Source organism: Phocoena sinus, chromosome 5, assembly GCF_008692025.1.
Source record: "Phocoena sinus isolate mPhoSin1 chromosome 5, mPhoSin1.pri, whole genome shotgun sequence".
NCBI lineage: Eukaryota > Metazoa > Chordata > Mammalia > Artiodactyla > Phocoenidae > Phocoena > Phocoena sinus.
The window spans coordinates 3,561,478-3,581,718 of NC_045767.1; the positions used below are offsets into that span (position 1 = coordinate 3,561,478).

General features: G+C 45.0%; 1 protein-coding gene across 1 annotated transcript in view; it reads left to right on the plus strand.

The window, feature by feature from the left end:
• The window catches only part of AFAP1 (actin filament associated protein 1), a 125,866-nt gene that overhangs the window by 20,418 nt on the left and 85,207 nt on the right, over positions 1 to 20,241 (plus strand). The window contains 2 exon segments of the mRNA XM_032632611.1: positions 11,493 to 11,621; positions 14,736 to 14,833. Of these exon segments, the coding sequence (XP_032488502.1) occupies positions 11,495 to 11,621; positions 14,736 to 14,833 (225 nt within the window). The 5' untranslated portion in view covers positions 11,493 to 11,494.

Here is a 20,241-nt window from a genome sequence, read left to right on the forward strand (position 1 = left end):
TTTTTTCTCCTCAGCGTTTGGCTATTCTAATTTGTTTCATTTTCACGTATTTTAGAATCAGCCGGTCAATGCACTTTTGCAAAAAAAGCTGCAGGGATCTTGACTGGGATTGTGTTGGGTCTATAGATTAATTTGGGGGGAGAATCTCTCAAATCAATGACTGCGGTATCTCTCCTTTTGTTTAGATCTTCACTATATTTTTTCAACAGCGTTTCATGGTTGTCAGTTTATAGGCCTCTCACTTATTTTGTTAAATTTATCCTTAAGTATTTCATGTATTTTAATGCTATTATTATAAGTAGTACTGGATTTTCTTTTTCTTTCACTTTTCAGTTGTCCCTTGCTAGTGAGGAGTTTATTGTTTTATAGACAAATTGAAAAATAAGTAAACAGATGGCGGCATTCCCTCTCCACTGAGTTGGTTTGGGAAGGCTCTGCAGAAGAGGTGGCATTTGGTTGCACCTACAGAAATCTCGGTTGGTAGAGAAGGTGAGTGCCAGGGCGAGGGTGTTTCAGAAAAGCGCGCGCTAAGGTCAGGCGGGAACACAAGGAATGTTCTGAAAATGAGTGGTAGCTGGATCAGGCCACACCAAAACACAAAAGGTGGAATATGGCAGGTGATGAGTTTCTAAGGACATTGGGGCCAGATTGACAAGAGGTTTACTGCTGGACAAGGTTAAAACTTTATTCAGTGGGTGCTTGGGAGCCCTTGTGTGTTTTTGAGCCCAGGAAATAAGCCATTCTTTTTTTTTTTCATTTATTTGTAAAAAATCATAGTAAATATATATAACAAAATTTACCATCTTAACCATCTTGAAATATATAGTTCAGTGGCGTTAAGTATGACCGTGTTGTTGTGAGACCATCACTACCATCCATCTCCGGGACTTTTCCATCTTACCCAAACTGAAACTCTGCACCCATTAAACAGTAACTCCCCATTCCCCCTCCCCCAGCCCCTGGCATCCACCATCCTACTTTCTGTCTCCAGGAGTTTGACTACTCTGGGGGCCTCATAAAAGTGGAATCCTACAGTATTTGTCCTTTTGTAACTGGCTTATTAAGTTAGCATTATGTCCTCAAGGTTCACCCCTGTTGTAACATGTGTCAGAAGTTCCTTCCTTTTTAAGGCTGAATCATATTTCATTGTCTGGATAAAGCACATTTCATTTGCTCATTCATCTACCGATGGGCACTCGTGTTGCTTCTCCCTTTTGCCTGTTGCGTATACAGAGCCGTTCTTAAAAGCAGAGGACCTCTGACATGAAGTAGGGATTTGGAGCCAGAAACTCTGACACGGAATTGTTGGTGGGTGCTTTTTTCATAGTATCCATCATAATTTCTGGCTGTTTTTATTTGCATACTGTTTGTCTCTCTGATGTGAATATAAGATCATGTTTGTCTTGCTTAACATTGTATACCCCACAATTATGCCCTCAGGTATTTTTGCGAGTTTTTTTTAGTAAATATTTTAAATATCTTACAATAAATAGAGCATCCATTTGCATTTTTCTTTTCCATCCTCCTATTGCTGTCATTCTCCATATCCTTTTTTTTTTTTAACGTCTTTATGGGAGTATAATTGCTTTACAATGGTGTGTTAGTTTCTGCTGTATAACAAAATGAATCAGCTATACGGGTACATAGATCCCCGTCTCTCCATATCCTTTTGACGGAGTGTGCCTCTTCCTTCTCAAGTCCCTCACTACACCAGTTCATCCGTAGTGCCGCTGCCAGAATACATCATCTTTTCAGAGATAGAGCTCCATCAGTGGCATGTTTCCTGACAACCCGTGACTCTGTCTCTCATCGGTAATAGTTCTGTGAGTCCAGATGTTTAGCTGCTACTCTAGATTGTGAACCCTTGGATGTCAGAGACTTGCCTTTGAAGACATTGAGTAGTGTCTTAAACAAGCTCACGTTTAACAACTTGTTACTAAATTAAACTGAACTGATGTAAGTGGAATGAAAATATTTGCTCTTGATATCTTATTTAAAACTATTGTCAGCAACCAGCTTGGTTTTTGTCAAGTCTTCTTTTTATTTATTTATTAACATCTTTATGGGAGTATAATTGCTTTACAGCGGTATGTTAGTTTCTGTGTCAAGTCTTCTTATAGCAGCCTAGGAATCAGGCTTCATGAATCAGGAAACCTGGTTCCTGTGGTGTTGTCAGGTTACACAGATGATTATGATTAATAAAAAACGTGTCCAGATCTAGGTTTTGTCTTTTACTTTCTACAAAACAATAGCACGATCTTTCTGTTAAGGCTTGCATCATCCATCCCTGTATTAGTCTGACCTTTGAGAATCACGATAATTTCCGGAAAGAATTTGTTCTGTGGATTTTCATACCAGTGCCTTTGGGGACTTCTTGCTGGCTGCGTATAACTCATAAGGGAAGAGTCTCAGGACTCAGAATGTACATGTACGCACCTACCCTTTTAAAGGCACAGACTTTCCCTTAGGATATTGATAAAGCTTTTAAAGATTCAGAGTCAGTGCTGCAACGAAGCTGTGTTTGTCCTAAGTCCTATTCAGAAACCTGACAAGTAGAGAAGAGACCTTACTTATTTTCTCTTTGCAGATTCAGATTAAACTAGCCTTGATCGAATGTCCCTGAACTCCGGGGCTTTTATTCACAGTGGCTTCTGGATTCTCTGCTGCAGTCTTGCTGACACAGAACTGTTATTATCCCCGAGTTACAGACAGGGGCCCCAGGAGTCAAAGAAGCTTAGTGGTTTGTGCTCAAAGTCATCTGGTCACTCCAACAGCGGTCGCCCAGAGTTTGAAGGAATTTTAGATGTAGTCTAGCCGAGGGAAGCTTTCCAGCCAGACGGCATCTACAGCTGTGCAGCTTTTCTGAGATTTCTCAGATCAGCTTTTAGGCAGCCCATTTGGATTATCTGCGGAGGCTGTGGAAATATTTGGAAGAGTCTGCATGAAGAGTCTTAACTGCAACCCTGGAAGGGAAAATACGCAAGTGCTTTGCCCGAGTGTTGGCCACTTGGCCCAGTGCCACGCCAGTCCTGCCCCTAAGCCTCTTCCAAGTGCTCTCCTGCCGTGTCTCTGCAACCTTAGCAGAACAGGGCCCTGACCAGGTGCTGGTCAAACTGAGACCGTGAACTTGTCAGAACCATTCTTTTAACCGCTTTTGATGTGCACGCACATCTAAGAACATCCCGGGAGACGCGGTTACTAACTGTGAGAGGACGATCCATGGCATTTTCCTCTGCAACTTTCTCCTCAGAACAAATCTCAGGAACTTTGTCTATTATGGAGATCCAGAAACCAGCAAGCGAATTAATTCACCAAACGCATCCTGAGTGTCTGCTGTGTTCGAGCTTCCAACGTCAGGCAGTGTGCTCAGCGTTCTAGGTACAGAGAGAAGTCAAACGTGGTCCCCGACTTCAGCCTGCCTCGTGATGGGTGGAGGGAGGGGCAGATTAACCCGTCGTTACAGCATGAGGTGAGGACGGCGATGCAGGTGGCCTAGAGTCTCCAAGGGTAACTAGGTAAGAGGTCGCTGGTAAAAGACGTGCGTGGGGTGTATTGGGGACGAGACAGGGACCAGACAGGGACGCACAGGGTTAAGGCACAGCGCAGAGAGCAGCAGTGCGAGCCGAGGTCCAGGGCAAAAGCAGGCCTGGTGTATGTGGGAAACTGAGTCGTTCAGAAGAGCTGCAGGTGGGAGGTGGAAAGAGGCGTCTGGAAGAATAAGCAAGGGCGAGTTAAGATTCCGCTCCAAGGTCAGGAGAAGTCATTGAAAAGAAGAATGAGTGTCGGAGTCAGGGCACGTTTCTGAGGCGCCTGCCGCGTAGCCCGGCGGTCCTCAGTGAGAGGGATGAGATGGGATTTTATGAAACCAGTTCTCCAGGGTCCTGACCCTGGACCCAGCCTCTGGAGACAGTCAGCATAAAGGGCAGGTGCATGGCGGGCCAGGGAGTTTTCATTGGCCCCAGGAGTTTATGGGATGCACTGTCTGTGTGAGTTCTGTGCAGGGCGGGTGGAGGAGATGCAGTCCGTAATTCAGTCCTTATTCTAGGCGCTCAGACTTTTATTTTCTTATAGTCTCATCAGTCAGTCTTGTCTTTTATGTCTGATTTTGAGTCAGAGTTAGAAAATCTTTTCCCATACCAAGGTTACAAAGGAGTTCACCTACTCTTTTTTCTAGGACTGGAATGGTTTCGTTTACATTCTCAGGTATCTTTGGTGTTTTTTTCTGGTGTAAGATGTACTTAATTTTATCTTTTTTTTTCCCCCCCAAATGGCTACCAGTTGTCCTGACCCCAGTCATCAAGAGGTCCATCTTTTCCCAACTGATTTGAGATACTAGCTTTATCATAGGCTATATTTCTATATGTATTTGGGTCTATATCTGGACTTTCTTTTCTATACTATTGATCTTACTGGGAATTTATGTATTGCTATAACACCATTTAAATGATAAAACTTTTATATTATGTTTTAATAGAGGATATGGCTGGATCCTCTTCATTGTTCTTAGGCATCCCTTATTTTTCCCTATGAACCTTTTAGAATCAATTCGTCTAGTTCGAGACACAAAACAAAACAAAACAAAATTTGTTATATATTTATTGGACTTGCATTAGATTTAGCTGTTACCTCGGAAAGAGTTGCCATCTTTTGGATGTTAAGTTGTTCTGTTCAAAGGCAAGGGGTACTTTCCGTTTGTTCAAGTTTCCTTCTTTGTCTTTCAGGAGTGTCTTAAAATTTTTCTTCTGTAAGTTTTGCATGTTTCTTGCTAAATTATTTTAAGTATTTCACTTTTTTAGTTGCTTTTTTAAATGGAATTTTCTGTTCCATTTATACCTTCCGTTTATTGTTTGGTATAAACATCACGTGCAAAAGCAATAGTTTTTATATATCCGACTTTATTAACATTTTTTGGCAGTAGTTTTATCATGGATTCTCTTGGGTTTTCTAGGTATACTTTCACATCAGCTGCACATAGAGATAGCTTTATTCTTTTCTATTCTGAAGTTTCTAATTGCATTGGCTAATACTTCCAGTGCAGTGTTAGAAGTGGTGGGGGAAATGGGCTTCCCTGACTTGTTTGCGACCTTACTGGGAATGCCCGCAGTGTTTCCTCATTAAGTAAGATGCAGTTTTTGTTTTATGTTGATGTCTTAGTCTGTTTGGGCTGCTGTAACAAAATACCACAGACAGGGTGGCTTATAGACAGCAGAAGTGCATTTCTCATGGTTCTGGAGGCTGGATGTCCAAGGTCAGGGTGCCAGCGTGGTCCAAGTTCTGTTGAAGGCCCTCTTCTACAGTCGTTGCAGACAACTGTCTTTTCGTTGTGTCCTCACATGGCAGAAGGGGTGAGAGCACTTTCTTGGGCCTCTTTTGTAAGGACACTGATCCTGGTCATGGGGGCTGCACCCTCATGACCTGGTCACCTCCCAGAGGCCCCCCTCCTGACGCCGTCACACTGGGGGTTGGGATTCAACAGAATGGCAGAGGGGATGCAAGCACTCAGCCTGTAACAGTTAGTGCATGCATTTCATCAAACTAAAGAAGTACGTATCAGTTCCCATTGTGTTGACTTAAAAAAATCAGGAATGGGCATTGAATTTTCTTGAAGGCTTTTTCATCATTTGTGGATGATGAGAATCATATGATCTTCCTGTTAGATCTATTAATATGTATATTAGTAGATGTATATTAGTAGATCTTGTAATGTGGAGTCATCCTTGCATTCCTGGAATGAATTTCATTTGGTCATGTGTGCTATTAAGGTAGTGTTGGTTGCTGTTTGCTAATATTTTATTTAGGAGTTTTGCACTTGATATAAGTAAGATTGGTCTTTGGTCTTCTTTTTTGTGCTATCTCTACTAGGTTTAGGCATCATTTTTTTTTTTTAATTTATTTTTGGCTGCTTTGGGTCTTTGTTGCTGCACAGGCTTTCTCTAGTTGCAGTGAGCGGGGGCTACTCTTCATTGCGGCGTGCGAGCTTTTCAGTGCAGTGGCTTCTCTTGTTGCGGAGCACGGGCTCTAGGCGCGCGGGCTTCAGTAGTTGCGACACGCAGGCTCAGTAGTTGTGGCGCACGGGCGCAGTTGCTCCGCGGCATGTGGGATCTTCCTGGACCAGGGCTCAAACCCGTGTCCCCTGCATTGGCAGGCGGATTCTTAACAACTGCGCCACCAGGGAAGCCCCTAGGCATCATTTTTATACCTACTCCTAAAAAAGAAAGAATTGGAAAATTGTTTATCTGTTTCCATCTTCTGGAACGATTTATGTATTGATAGTAGTCTTGATGTTTAAGGTTTGGTACAATTCCCCTGTAAAACCATCTGGGTCTGGTACTTTTTTTGTGAGGACAATTCTTTGATAACTTTCTTTGCTTTCTCTGTGTAAGCTTTCTGTAATTTGGTAAATAGAGTTTGGTAAATGATATTCTTTTCTACGAAATTGTCTGTTTCACCTAGTTTCAAATGTATTTGCATAGAGTTGTACAGAATAGTCTTTCATGACTTTTCTTAAGGTGGAGGTAGATATTTAAGGACTTGCTAGTTTTAGAAGACAGAAGTCATGGGTCATGTCCACTTGCTGTGTTTGTGGATCCCAAGGCTTAAAGTAAAGTTCTAATAAGATGAGCATATGCTATAATAATGGTAATAGCTACCGTTTGTGAAATGCTTGCCTCTGTATGGATATCAGCTCATTTTAGCCTCATTACAATCCTGAGGTACCTAATAATCATCTCATTTTAAGGATGACATAATTTGGGGGAGTTACCCACTCTTCCAAAATAGAAACAGACTCACAGACAGAGAAAACAAACTTATGGTTACCAAAGGGGCAAGGGAGGGGGGAGGGGTAAATTAGTAGTTTGGGGATTAAAATGTATACACTACTATATATAAAATAGATAACCAACAAGGGCCTACTGTATAGCACAGGGAACTATATATAATTACATTTCCATAAAAAGTTTTTAAAAATGGCCGTAGCCACTCACCAGGCCAGCGTTATCTCAACGTAATCCATGGAGTGATTCTCATGAAATAGTCAAAGCAGGGCCTTTGGAGTCAGAACTGCGTTCAGATTCGTTCTGTGACGTTCCAGCCGTGTGGCTGTGAGCAAGCATATTATTACCTGGAGAGGCTCAGCCACTTATTTGCTTAGCAACCTTAGGCAACCTCTCCGAGCCTCAGTTTCTTCGCCTGTAAAATGGGGATAAGACCGGCTTCTACCTCCTGGGGTTGTTGGGAACACACACGAAGTCACACGTGTAAAGGGACTAGAAGTGTCCCATGCCTGTGATTGCCGTGTAAACATTTGCTTAAAGACAAGCAAACAGACGGGCCGTGGCTTCTAATTCCCCCGTGTAGGGGGCCGATCACGTCTTTGCAGCATTATTGTGAGAATTAAATAAAGTGTCATGTGTAGATGCCTAGGACAATGCCTTTCACACAGCAGATTCTCAGAAACTATTAATTCTCTTACTTTATTAATTTGCTCACCAAAAATCCTTGCATGCTTTCTAGTGGCTTGTCCCGCTAGGCTGCTGTAAGGTACTCGGAGACAAGCAAAGCATAAAGCCTACTCTTAACCAGCTGACTAGCTATATTGAGAAAAGAAAAAAAAATAACACCTTAAGGTCACTCAGTACCCGGTTATCAGTACAGCTGGTAAGAGACAAAAGAATTCAATAACTTGGGAGGATTTTTTTGGGGAGGAGCTTGTGGAGGATGTTGAATTAGAGAAGGCTAGAAGAGAGGGGATGTGAGTTTAGGTGTTTGAAGGGCCTGTTGAGGGTAAAATGTGGTTTGTTTAGTCCATGCAGGTCCTAGAAAGGAGGAACTTTTCTAACAACAGCATCTCTCTGATTTGGGGATGTTTTGCTTTCTGAGGTGCAAAGAGCTTTGTTTGACAATCTTTTGGGTGCAGTTTCAGGTGAAAAGAAAACCACACAGTAGCTTAATAAACAATGAAGTGAAAATTCATTAGAAGGATGTAGATACCTCAGGGAATTCAGTGCAGCCCAGGTTCACAGGTAACTGAGAAAAGTCCAGGAAGGTCTCAGGAATCCTTCCAGTGCCCTGTCTGTGCGGCGCTTCCTCTCTCTTGCCTCTGAGTATCTGTGTGTGCTCCTGAGGGTGTTAACTTCGTTCTTTCTTCCTCTATTAATGACTTTCCCCTGCTGGCACATACATGCCGAAACGTGGCAGCTCCGTAGCTCCTGAGTTTACTCGTCTTCAGTTCAAGAGATCGCAACTGACTAAGAGTTCCTGTCCCAGGCAGTATATACAGGAAGGAGACTCTGATGGACCAGTTTGGGTTAAGGTGGTCCACTTATGACCTGGGAGCAGGAGGTGGCCTGCAGGGCCCGGTGGTGTAGATGTAGCTGCCAAGGGTCCAGCTTGTAGCTGAGGGCGCTGCTCTCTGAGGAGCGTGGGCTGGGCAGGAAGCTGACTGTGGTTATGATAAACTCCCAGCCCAGAGGGGTCTGCGTAAAATCCCCGATGGGAGCTCTGTAAGGGAAGCTCAGGTTGAAGACAAGATAGGACAGATGCATGCAGTCTTTGGTCCTCTTCAGATATTTTGATGCTGCTAGGTGAAACCCAGGTGAAATCCTGCAGGATAAACATGATTTGGCTACATGCAAGAGAAGCATTTTTGATGAGTATACGAATGCGGATGGAGAATGGGTTCTGGAAGTTTAACATAGACCCATAAGCATTTTTAACGTTTTTGCTTATAGCTTTCAGCAGCCCTTCCATTTCTGGACAAGGTTGATTTTGTTTTTATTGTGGTAAAATATACATAGCATAAAATTTACCATTTTAAACCTTTTTGAGTATACAATTCAGTGTCACTAAGTACATTCACATCACCACCATCCGTCACCAGAACTTTTATCGTCCCTAGCTGCAACTCTGTCCCTGGCAAACGCTCACTCCCCATTCCCCGCCCTGCCCCAGCACCTGGCACCTACCGTTCTACTTCCTCCATGAGTTTGGTGACTCTAGGGACCTCATAGAAGTGGAAGCACACAGGATTTGTCCTTCTGTGTCGGGCTTATTTCACTCAGCGGAATGCCCTCAAGGTTCATCCATGGTGTGGCATGTGTCAGGATTTTCTTCCTTTTTAAGACCGAATAATATATCACTGTATGGATGGACCACATTTCGTTTATCCACTCATCCATCAGTGGACATTTGGGTTGTTTCCACATTTTGGCTATTACGAGTAACACTAGCAGCCCATCATTTTTAAAGTATAGATGAGATTGTTTTCCACTTAGAGTCATCGGGAAATTGTTCTCCTAATGAAAAAGACCTTAAAGGCTAACTTAATCCAGCCCCTTCATTTCATAGAGGAGAAATTAGGAGATTGCCCAATTAGGAAAAGTGAACGGCCTCGGACACATCTCGCCTACTTTGAACTCATTTGCAGTTTCTCTGCCCACTTGTCTAAAATTATGAGAGCTTTGGTAGCTATAAAAGGGTGGCCTCAGTTAGGATCTTGTGTTCTGGAGTGTGTTGTAGACTTGTGGAATTGTAAATTTGGGAAGAATTCCATAGACCAGTGGTTCTTGAACTTTTTTGCTTAGGACTTTTTGGCCTCAAAATATATATTGAGGACCCCAAGAGCTTTTATTTATGTGGTTATATCTCTAGATGGTTATCCTATTAGAATTTAAACCTGACAGATTTTTAAGATATTTATTAATATATTTATGAAAAGTAACTGCATTACGAGATAATCTGTGAAAGAGTGGCATTGTTTATATTTCTACAAGTATCTTCAGTATCCGGCTTAACAGAAGAAAGCTGGATTCTCATATCTATTTCTGCATTCTGATTGTGATGAACCGCTGTTTTGGTGGAGGTAGAGAAAGACGATCTGGCCTCACAAAGCTACGTACTTGGAAAAGAGAAGAGTATTTTAGTGCCTTTTCAGAAAATTGTGAATATTCTTTGATACTACACCAAAACTCAACAAGTGGTAGTTTCTTAAGGTTAGTTGCAACGTGGAATCTGGCACTGTATCAAAGAACACTTCATTTTCTGTTACATGAGGATATTTCAGCTTATTTTACACATTAGATGGACCTTTACCCACGTGGGCTTTTATGACATCATGGTTTCCTGAGTTGTGTAGAGCTTCCAAATGTCAACACACTGCTTTATGCACCAGGAGATCAGGTACCCAGTGTCGTTTCTGATCTCATTGGAAAAGTCTCTGTTGAGAAGCTGTCATGTTCCTAGTGGTGGATACACGTGTTCAAAATTCTCTTTTCCCGCGGAAGCTCAAATTGTGCCATTGGCAACAAATGCTGTCATTGTTTACCTGGACGTGATAAGCTTACTTTGTTCATTCTTGAGAAAATGTCGCTCACATACTCAACTCTGAATAATCGCGGTCTGTCTATCATTTCTTCTTTGGTGCCTGCATGAAAACAGTGGCTTAGTGTAACTCACAGCTCAGAAGGTTGTACACGTGCTTCTTCTCTAGACGACCGCGGTACTTGAGTCCGCAAGAGAAGTGTTTCATGCGTGCTTCCCACCTCACCACACAGCACGTGATAGAGGTGTATCCTCCAGGGTTGAGATCTAATGAAAGCAGTGATTTTTACTGCTTCATCAAAGACACTCTTAAGTGAAAGTAGCATTTTAAAACTTTTATTTATTTACTTATTTTTACTGCGAGTGTGTAAGTGAAGGATACAGTGTAGCATAGTTTGGTGTCACTGCTTTGACTTGCGCTAAGATGCCAGAAGTTTAACCACCCCTTCATTTGCACCATTAGCGCAGGAAAAAGTGAATAATGTCATATGTTATGAAAATAGTTTGACCTCGCGGACACCCTGAAACGGCGTTGGCATCACTCAGAGGTTCACATCTTGGGGTAAAAATTGCTGACGCCAGCCCCCTGGTGCAGTCTTGTGGGTGTCAGAGGGGAAGTCTGCTGTAATCCCAGAAAGAAAAGACACGATGGAAGTCAGGGTCTGAACTTACATCGAGGTCCCCCCCGGCACCCAGCGTCACGTGGTAACTGTAAAGCGCTCGCACTCTTCCTGGGGAGGGCGCCAGCCCTGCAAAAGCACAGAGTGGGGTGTCGCGTTCCCACGTCCTATAGTAGTTATCTGAAGCCTCTTTGGCATTTTAAACTCCCGTCTCCTTCCTGACACTGAAATTTAATATCACGCAGTTGACAGCAGTTGATGCTGTCAGGCTCTTGGGTCGTGACTCCATCTGTTGGCGGTGTGGCTCTGGGGCTTCTCCCAGCCGAACACCTCTGCCTCAGAGCAGAAGTGATGGAGGAGCCCGTTTGTCTAGAAGATGACGCGTGAATCTTTTAGACGCCCCGGTTTCAGCTAACTCGTGTTTCCTGTTGGAAAACAATATTCAGCCGTCAAGCTAAAAACGAAATACTTCGAGTGAAATTTAGCATTCCTGTTTCGACATTTGCAAATTGGTGGGTCTCATAGAACCTTCCCTCTCTCCTTTGTTTTCAGCAATGGAAGAGTTAATCGTTGAACTTCGTCTCTTTCTCGAACTCCTGGACCATGAATATCTAACCTCAACTGTCAGGGAGAAAAAGGCAGTTATCACAGACATTCTGCTGAGGATACAGTCATCCAAAGGTACGTCTCATTCAAACCGCAAGTCTTTCTTCTTCCAGTCTCTTTTTGCCTCGAAGCCATCTTTAATTCTCATCTTTCCAAAACACATTCATGAATGTGCCAGGTACTGTGTTAGTCTCTGCGTTTAGAAAGATAAAGACCTTAAGGGGTTAGGCTTAAAGTAGGTGTGTTGGGCGGGTCCCTAAGAGCGCCCCAACACTGGGGGATTTGCTAGCAGGACTCAGCATGGAGTTGTACTTTCTCGTGCCTGGGATTCATCACGGGTAGTAAGGATTCAAGAAAAGATTATAAGGGGAAGAGACTCAGGCCAAGCCTGGAGGGGCCCATGTGGAGGCCACTCATGTTCCTTCTCCCACGAGGGTCACACAGATCACACTCTTCCCTCAGCAACAAAAATGCAGCAGCCTGCGTGCAAGGTTTCTGTTCAGGGAAGCTCCCTGGAGACTCAGCGCCCAAGGACTTTACTGGGGGCGGGTCACATAGGCACCCTCTGCCTGGCATGTACCAAAATCCCAGACACCCAGGAAAGCAGGTGTATTAGTCAGGGTTCCCCAGAGAAAGAGAACCGATAGGATAGAGGGATAGAGATAGAGATAAAGAGGAGATTTGTTGTAGGGATCGGCTTCTGTGATTACAGAGGCTCAGAAGTTCCGCAGTCTGCCCTCTGCATACTCGAGACTGAGGAAAGCCAGTTCTGTGATTCAGTTCGAGCCCAAAGGCCTGAGTGTCAGGGTGGACTGATGGTTCAAGTGCTGGCCAGAGAACTAAGAACGCCAGCGTCCGAGGGCAGGAGAAGATGGGCGACTTGGCTCAAGCAGAGAGAGTGCACCCGCCCTTCCTGGGCCTGTTTGTTCTGTCCAGGTCCTCAACAGGTTGGATGATGTCCACCCACACTGGGGAGGACCATCCCCTTTTGAGTAACGCAAATGCTAATCTCTTCCAGAAACATTCTCACAGATACACCCAGAAATAACGTTCTACCAGCTCTCTGAGCATCCCTGAGCCCGGTCAGGTTGGCACACAGAATTCGCCATCACAGCAGGTGTTTGGCGTGAGATCATGTTGTTTGCCCAAACAGTCTAGGCAGAGTAGACCAACCTTATCGATTAGGGAATGGTGGGAACACTTCTGAAAGCCGCATTCCCAGATGCCAGCCCTTGTAAAGACAGCAGCCTCAGGCCTGCTGTGTTTACTCTTCTGTGCACAGTGGGTAAGACAGAATAGCAGGGAGAGGGCATCAGTGTTAAGAGAACACTCAAGAGGAGTGTCCAAACCAGTTTAGTGAGAGAGAGAGCGGGGAGGGGGGCGGCTGGGGGCAGTTCTTGGAGGATATGGTGTTAGAATCCTGACGGCTGGGTAGCAGATACCTGGATGAGATGTAGAGGTTTATTGTAAACAGCTTCACTGAGATGTAATTCACATACCACGCACTTCACCCATTTGAACGTACAATTCGTTGATTTTTAGCGTACGAAGCCATGATTTGACACGGTAGACTTGCCTTCCAGAAAGCTCACCTTGTCAGTCTGGGCAGTGGGTTCAAAGATCTGGCTGCAGATGGAACGAGAGCTATGTGAGGCCCCGGGTGGATGGTGGGACCAATCCCTGAGCTAGGAGTGCAGGATGAGGACCATGTCTGAGGGGCAGTAGGATAGATAGAGACAGTGACAGAGATAGAGATAAAGATAAAGACGGAGATGAAAGTTCGCTTTGAAATGATGTTGCCGCTTCCCTGCCTGGACCCTTTCAGTATCTTCCGTCGCCCGTGGCTGAACCCCAGGCCCCTGTGACGCGTGGTCACGCCTGTCTACTGTACAGTCAAAGGGGCTTTGCTTTCTGTCTCTGCCTGTTACCCAGTCTGTGACCGCGAGCAGGTTACTTAATCCCTCGATGCTTCAACCTCCTCACCTGTAAGAAGGGCGGACAGTAGCACCCACCTCAGAGGGATGTTGTAGGATTGACGAGATCATATAAAACATTTCCAAGCGGTGCCTGACGCGCGGCAGACGCTCAGCAGCTATTGACTGCTGTTTCCTCCTGTTGACTTTACTGGTAGAAGGAGCATTTCTTGCAACCTCATCTCCTCTGCGTACACCTGTTTCCCAGCCAGGAGTTTGGGAACACTGCAGTTTGGGCCTCCTGCCTCCGGCGTTGCCGTTTGCTTTCTTGTGACTTCCCTTCCGCTCTTGCTCTGCCCAGTGAGTTCCGACCCCTTTTCTCTCCGTGCTTTGTTCTGGATGTTATTTTCCAATTCACTGATTTGTCTCTTCAGCTCTTTAATTTGCTTAAAACTCAGCCACTGATTGTTTGATGGTAGAGTTTCCATTTGTTCTTTTTCTTTCTTTCTTCTCTCTTTTTTATTGTTTCCAGGCCTCTGCCAAAATTCCGGTCTTGCTGTCGCTTCCACAGGTCAGGGTCTTTGTCTTTTCCCAGCCTGCAGCGTCGTGCTTGACCCCATCATAGGTGGTCACTGTTGAGCAGTTATTTTTCTAGATCTAGAAAGGTGAGTCCTTGGCATGTAAATAACACTGTGCCCAGATTAAAGTAGTTTCCTCCCCTTTCCTGCCTTCACTGGTACAGTGCTCACCACGGTTTCTGAGAGTCTGTTGTATGTTTGTTTGTCTTCCCAACTTGAATATGATGCCCTGAGGGTATGAGCTTATTATCAGCCTTGTCAACAATAAGCGTGTCTGTTACAGCATCGGACCTTAGGAGGGTACTTGATGCAGATTTACTGATTCCCAGGAAAGCGTCTGCCCCCTTAGTACATGGGTAAGTATCAGTACTAACCTGAGTGGACGTTCAGGAGAGGCAGCTCGCCTTTGAGAGGCTGCCTGGCGTTGGAAAGGATGTCGACCTTGGTGCCTGCTCCGTCATTTCTACCTGTCCGTGTTCCAATTAAGTACTTCAGCCTTTTGTTCCAGCATAGATCCTTCACCTGTAGAATGGAGAAGAAGAATGCCTACCTTGCAGGATTGTTGTAAAGGATTAGAGAAAATAAAGACGTATTTGCGATGTATTCAGTATGGGGCCAAGGAGGTGATAGCTGCCAGCCGTCGCCACCTTTATCTTCCTTCTTCTCCTCATCCAGTTCTGTGGTTTTGGTTGGTACAGGTTTTGAAGTGAAAGATCATACTGCGAAGCCAGAGACCCCCAACAGCCTGCCGGCCCCTCCCCAGATGCCTCTGCCAGAGATCCCGCAGCCGTGGCTGGTGAGTTCAAGTCCCGCCATCACAAGAATCGCCAGATGTCTGTGTTACTTTTGGTTCCAGGGGCAGGTGATAAAAGCCCAATTCTGGAAGAAAGGAGGCCACGTGTTGCCCAAGGCACTCCTTTGAGTGTGTGTTTTGGATGCTAGTAATGGCTAAGTGGGAGGCTGTAAACGTACCTTCTCTTAGGAGGCTGATGGCTCTCTGAAAATCGCTGGAGCTACAGGTCCATGGAAATCTGGTGTTAAGTTGGATTTTAAAAAACTCAGATGATTTAGCAGGCAAAACAGTGACAGTAGAGCCTAGGGACTTTCCGCTCCTTCTGGGTTAACTCTGAATTTGAATACCTTAGCCTGAAACTTTAACGCTCACTGCTATGCTTCTTCTGGGATTAAATATCTTTTCTTCCCTGCAAGAAGAAAAATGTGTCCATGGTCCAGGAGTGTGTGTGTTTATTTGATTTTCTGCATTCACAATTGGTTTTGGAGTTCTTTTATTATTTTTGCAATCTGGGGATACTCACGTACGCCACTCTTCATGGACCATTCAGCTTTTTCTGCCTTCTGCTATTTTCTAATTTGCTTACTCAGGGAAATTAGGCTTTTATTCAAAATCAGAGCAAAATCAGTTACTTAGCAACTCTCTTCTTAACATTTGCTTTCTCTATGAATCATCTGATTTTCTCTCTACCAGGAAAGGAACTGCAGGAAAGCAGGGCCCCATCTCATTTGTTTCTGTTCTGCCTGGGCCCCAGCACATGGCTGATGTCCAGCGAGGACTCAATAATTATCATTGTAAAGGAGATAGAAGGGAATCAGTGCTTACTGGGTCCCTACCACCTGTCACAGATCATGTTTGCTCTTTTTTTCACTTATAATTTCATTTAATCCTTACAACCTGACCTCAGGGAACCCCTAAAATACCCCTAAACGTGTGAATAGTGTGTATTTCCATTTTCCAGAAAAGGAAGTGTGGGTCCAGTGAAGATGTGATTGCTCAAGGGCAGTAGGAAAGGCAAAAATACGATTTTTTGTAACGTATTCTTTTGACTTCAAATCCAGCCTTTTCTCAGCAATACTATTTGGGGAGGTATGGCAGCAACGCCGATGCCAACGTGACTCACCGACGGGAGAAGGTTTTCTTAGGAACCTAAGCCTGTTCCCGAGCTGGGCTCTGGGGAGGCCGCGGGGTCCAGGGTGTGGATGGGAGCACGGTTCCTGCGTCCAGGCACCAGCTCTGACACTTACTGTGTGAGTTCAGACCGTGGCTTTCACGTCTCTGTGCCTGAGATGCCTCATTCTGAAACGAGTGTAATAATAGTGCCCACTTAGTGCGATTCTTGTGGCGATGAAAAGGGTTGATGGGCCTCCAGTGCTTGGGATAGATGCCTTGCGTCTGTTAAGCCCCGTGCAAGAGCCAGCTCTTACTTTGTGGGGCTGTGCTTCTCAGACTTCCGGGGAGCGTGTTAAAAATGGACATTCTGATATGCTGGTAACGTGAATTATATCTTAGATATATTGAGTTAAAGAAGATGTATTAATAAGACCAATTTCATCCGTTTCTATGGTACTAGAAAAATTTAAATTACATATGTAGCTCACATATGTAGCTTGCTTTATTCTTTTGTTTTATACATTTAATCTTTCCACTGTGGAAAGCATATTGAATATATGATTTTTATATGCTGTTTTTATTTTTTTAACATTATTTTTCCTTTATAAACTTATTTTTAATAATTGCTTTCCATTTTTAAGAAATTCTTCCTGTTTCTTGTAGAAACTGTGACTCAATTATAGCTCTTTTTCATTGTCTCATTTGATGTTTTTAGATATAATACAGAATCATAGTATTAATCCTGTTTACTGATATATTGTTTGTCTACAAGGTAAAGAACGAGATGTGAGAAACCGGTGGTTCGTGAAGCTCCTGGTTTTTGTGCTCTGGTTTACTTTTATTTTTCTTTCTAAACTGACTTCATGATCTGTCTCAATACGCTGTGTCTCGTATTTCATCAGCGCAATGCAGGTTGGGAAAGGTGTTTCAAGACTGAAGGTGAAATGCAAACCTCTCGAAGCAGCCGGAACAGTACCGATGGTTATAGGAATTTCATGGACTGTTCTTTAGTGGTACATGAAGTGCCATCCAGCCGGCCTGGACTAAAATGCTTGTCTTTGATGTGCCAGGCCAGGAGGAGTGAATCTCAGTTTCAATGCCAGTTTCAAACAGAGTACTCATTGGATGGTCAACATCTTGTACCATTTTTGACGGTTGAATAGTCAATCCCTTTCTATGGATTTTTCCTCGAATGCAGTTTAGTCTTCATCCACTATTTTCTCTCCCTCTTCTCTCCTTGTCTCCTGCCCATCTTTGGCTGCAGCGTGGCAAACTGCTGTGGTTTTAAGGTGGACGAGAAGCCGTCCTACCAGTGGAGTCGGAACTGGTAGCTGGTTAATTAAAAATGCTGGTTCAAGTGAGGAATTCTAAAAGGGGTATCGTGTGCTTTAAACATTTCAGATTTAAACCAATCATTTTTGAGTAGGAGTTTGACCAGTGGGTAATTCCTGCCTACTGGTGCCCGACATGGGTGTCAAGAGAGTTTTCCAAACTCAGCCTCTAAGCCAATGCTGTTTCTTGATATAAAACTCCTCAGACCTTGATGTAGGGCCAAGAGCTGCGTCCTTTGAGTGTGGGGCTGTGGGTTGTCTTTTCTGCATAATCCATACCTGTGATACAGGACTAATAATTCCCAGTTTTTTTTGTTTCCTTAAAGTGGAGTTAAATTCAGACACTTGCGAAACGATCTGGTCTTTAGAGTCCCTAGAATTTTACCAGGGCCGCTCTTTTATAGCTGACTTGGCCACTCCTAATTGAATAACTGTGTGTTTTCTTTTTTTGCAGTTTGTCTTGACTGAACCTTTCTAAGGCATCTCAGAGAATCATCAGCTCTCCTTTTGCACTTGCTTTTTCACTGATTTATTTATGTAGTAGCTAACCAAATAAAGTAAAATAAATAACTACAAGTGTAAGAATGTAAAGGACAAAGCTGACTGTTGGCGATAGTGCAGACTCAGCCGACGGCACTGTTTCGTAGGCACTCTGGAGAGGAGCCCGTTGGCCACGAAGGGTTAGCATTTTATGGATACCCGTCAGGGCGTCCTACAGACAGAATGAAGAACGTCTGTCAGCTCAGTGAGTCAGTGAAGTGGAGAGGGGTTAAGACAGCTCTGCTGTGTTTTCCTGGTAGTTTATCAGGGATTTCGTTATTCAGCAAGTAAGCCTGTCATTCAGTAAATTGCCTTTGATGAGGTGGCTTTTGTCCAGTCGGTCACTCGCTGCTGGCACGTTGACTTCCAGGGGAATTAGCCGGTAGTGGACAAGAAGTGGAATTGGGTAGGAGGCTATGCCAGGCAGAGGGCGTACCACAAATTAAGGCACAGACCCGAGAAAGACCCCGACGACTAGAGCATTACAGGCCCCTCTGCGTGGCTGAATAATAGGATGTGGGTGCGCCGTCCGCGGGTGAGGCCGGAACGCGCCGCAGGGGTTAAACCTCGAGGGGCCGTGGGCCTGCAGAGCAGTTTGGAATGGTCCTCAAGGCAACTGTGAGTGACCGAAGGATTTGTCTTTGGTGTAAGACTTAGGATGCTCCAACCGGGTATTATTTCTTACTCATTTGAACCACGATTGCAGTTTTTACTCTTCCATGGCATGTATTGAAGGAATACTGCCTTTTATCACAGCCATGTGTGTTACAATCTCCGAGAAATGAGTCCGCTTCTATCTTTTTATCCCTTTTAGTGCTGAACAGTGCTTTATGCAGTTATTGTTAACTATCTCTTGACATCCTTTTTTTCTTCTGGACCCTCGAGAGGCTGGGCAGGAGGGTGGGGTCACACTGGCCGCTTTCCCGAGTGCGCTCGGCACCCTTCACCCCCCATCTCGGGCCTGGCGCACCCCTGGCTGAGAGCCCTCACCCGGCTCTCTGTGGCGCTCTCAGGCATCAGCGCTCCCCTCTTGCTGGCTGACACCCAGGCGGGCCCCCCACACAGGTGTGGCGGAGACTGGACAGGTCTCTGTGCCCCGGCTGGCTGGTGAATTACACTCAGGTGGTAGCAGTAAAAGAAAAAAAAAAAGGGATCCAGTGGATCTCTAAAATGTGTCCATTTTGCATAACTGAAACTTTATACCCATTGATCAGCAATGCCTCATTTTGACATTCTCTTAATTAAACTAAACTTTAACCTTTTGGAGATGATGCTTGTTTCTCTCCTCCTTTGTGTTCCTCATGTGACAAAGCAGAAGGTGCCGACAGCCGCTCAAGGTCAGGAGCCACGTCAAAAAGTCCGTCTTGTAACGTTGATGACGCTTCTGTACAGGAAGGGAATAGTGCGTGTTTCTGTTTTGCTCTTGGAGTCAATGCGGCTGCAGCCCAGGGTCCCGGGCGAACCGGCGACCCCTGCAGTGTGGCCGGTGGAGCTTGGGCCGGGCAGCGGGAGTGTGGGTGTGCGCTCCGTGGAATTCAGAACTTCCCTTGACCTTTGAGAGCGAGGTACAGTGTGCAGCGTGTTTACAGACCCATCCGCCTCCCTTGCTTTCCAGGGGAGATTGGAGCGGGCCAAAATATGCGTATGCATAATGAAAACATTTCCGGGAAGGGCTGTGCTTCTCGACAGATTTTGGGTTTTGTTTCACACCGAGAGCTGTGCAGCTATCAAAGGGACGGTACTGAGTTAGCATGCAGCCCGTGCTGAGGGAGCATTTGCGAAGGCGGCCGGTTCATCCGGAAATGGGTCCCATCTGTGTTGACATTGGCCGCCAGGCCCCACCGCCCAGCCCACCAGCCGGCTCCGATCCAGACAGTCGGGAATTGTGCTTCCTGCCCTCCCCTCCTCCGCTTAGGGGAACAGTGGGTCTACGGGACAGGGAGACTTCAGACCTTCCTGGCTGAGAGAAGAGAGCAGGGAGACCCCTTTGGGGGCTGTATATGCTCTGTATGATAGCCCAGCAAGGCATTTTCTGGAAATATCTTTGATCGTTTAAACGGCAGACGGTTGCACTGTGTTTAGGTGGGGTAGAAGACACAGTTTAGTGTTTGGCTGTTTTAAGGCTAGACCTTATGTAAACGCGACGCCTTATTATATCAGCAGGTAGCAGCAAGGTCGTGTTTTAAAAAATATTTATTTCTTTAGGCTGCGCCAGGTCTTAGTTGCGGCATGCGGGATCTTTAGTTGCAGCATGTGGACTTCTTAGTTTCGGCATGCGGACTCTTAGTTGCAGCACACAGACTCCTTAGCTGCGGCATGCATGTGGGATCTACTTCCCCGACTAAGGATCGAACCCAGACCCCTTGCACCGGGAGTGCAGAGTCTTACCCACTGCACCAGGGAAGTCCCAGGTCATTTTTTTATTGT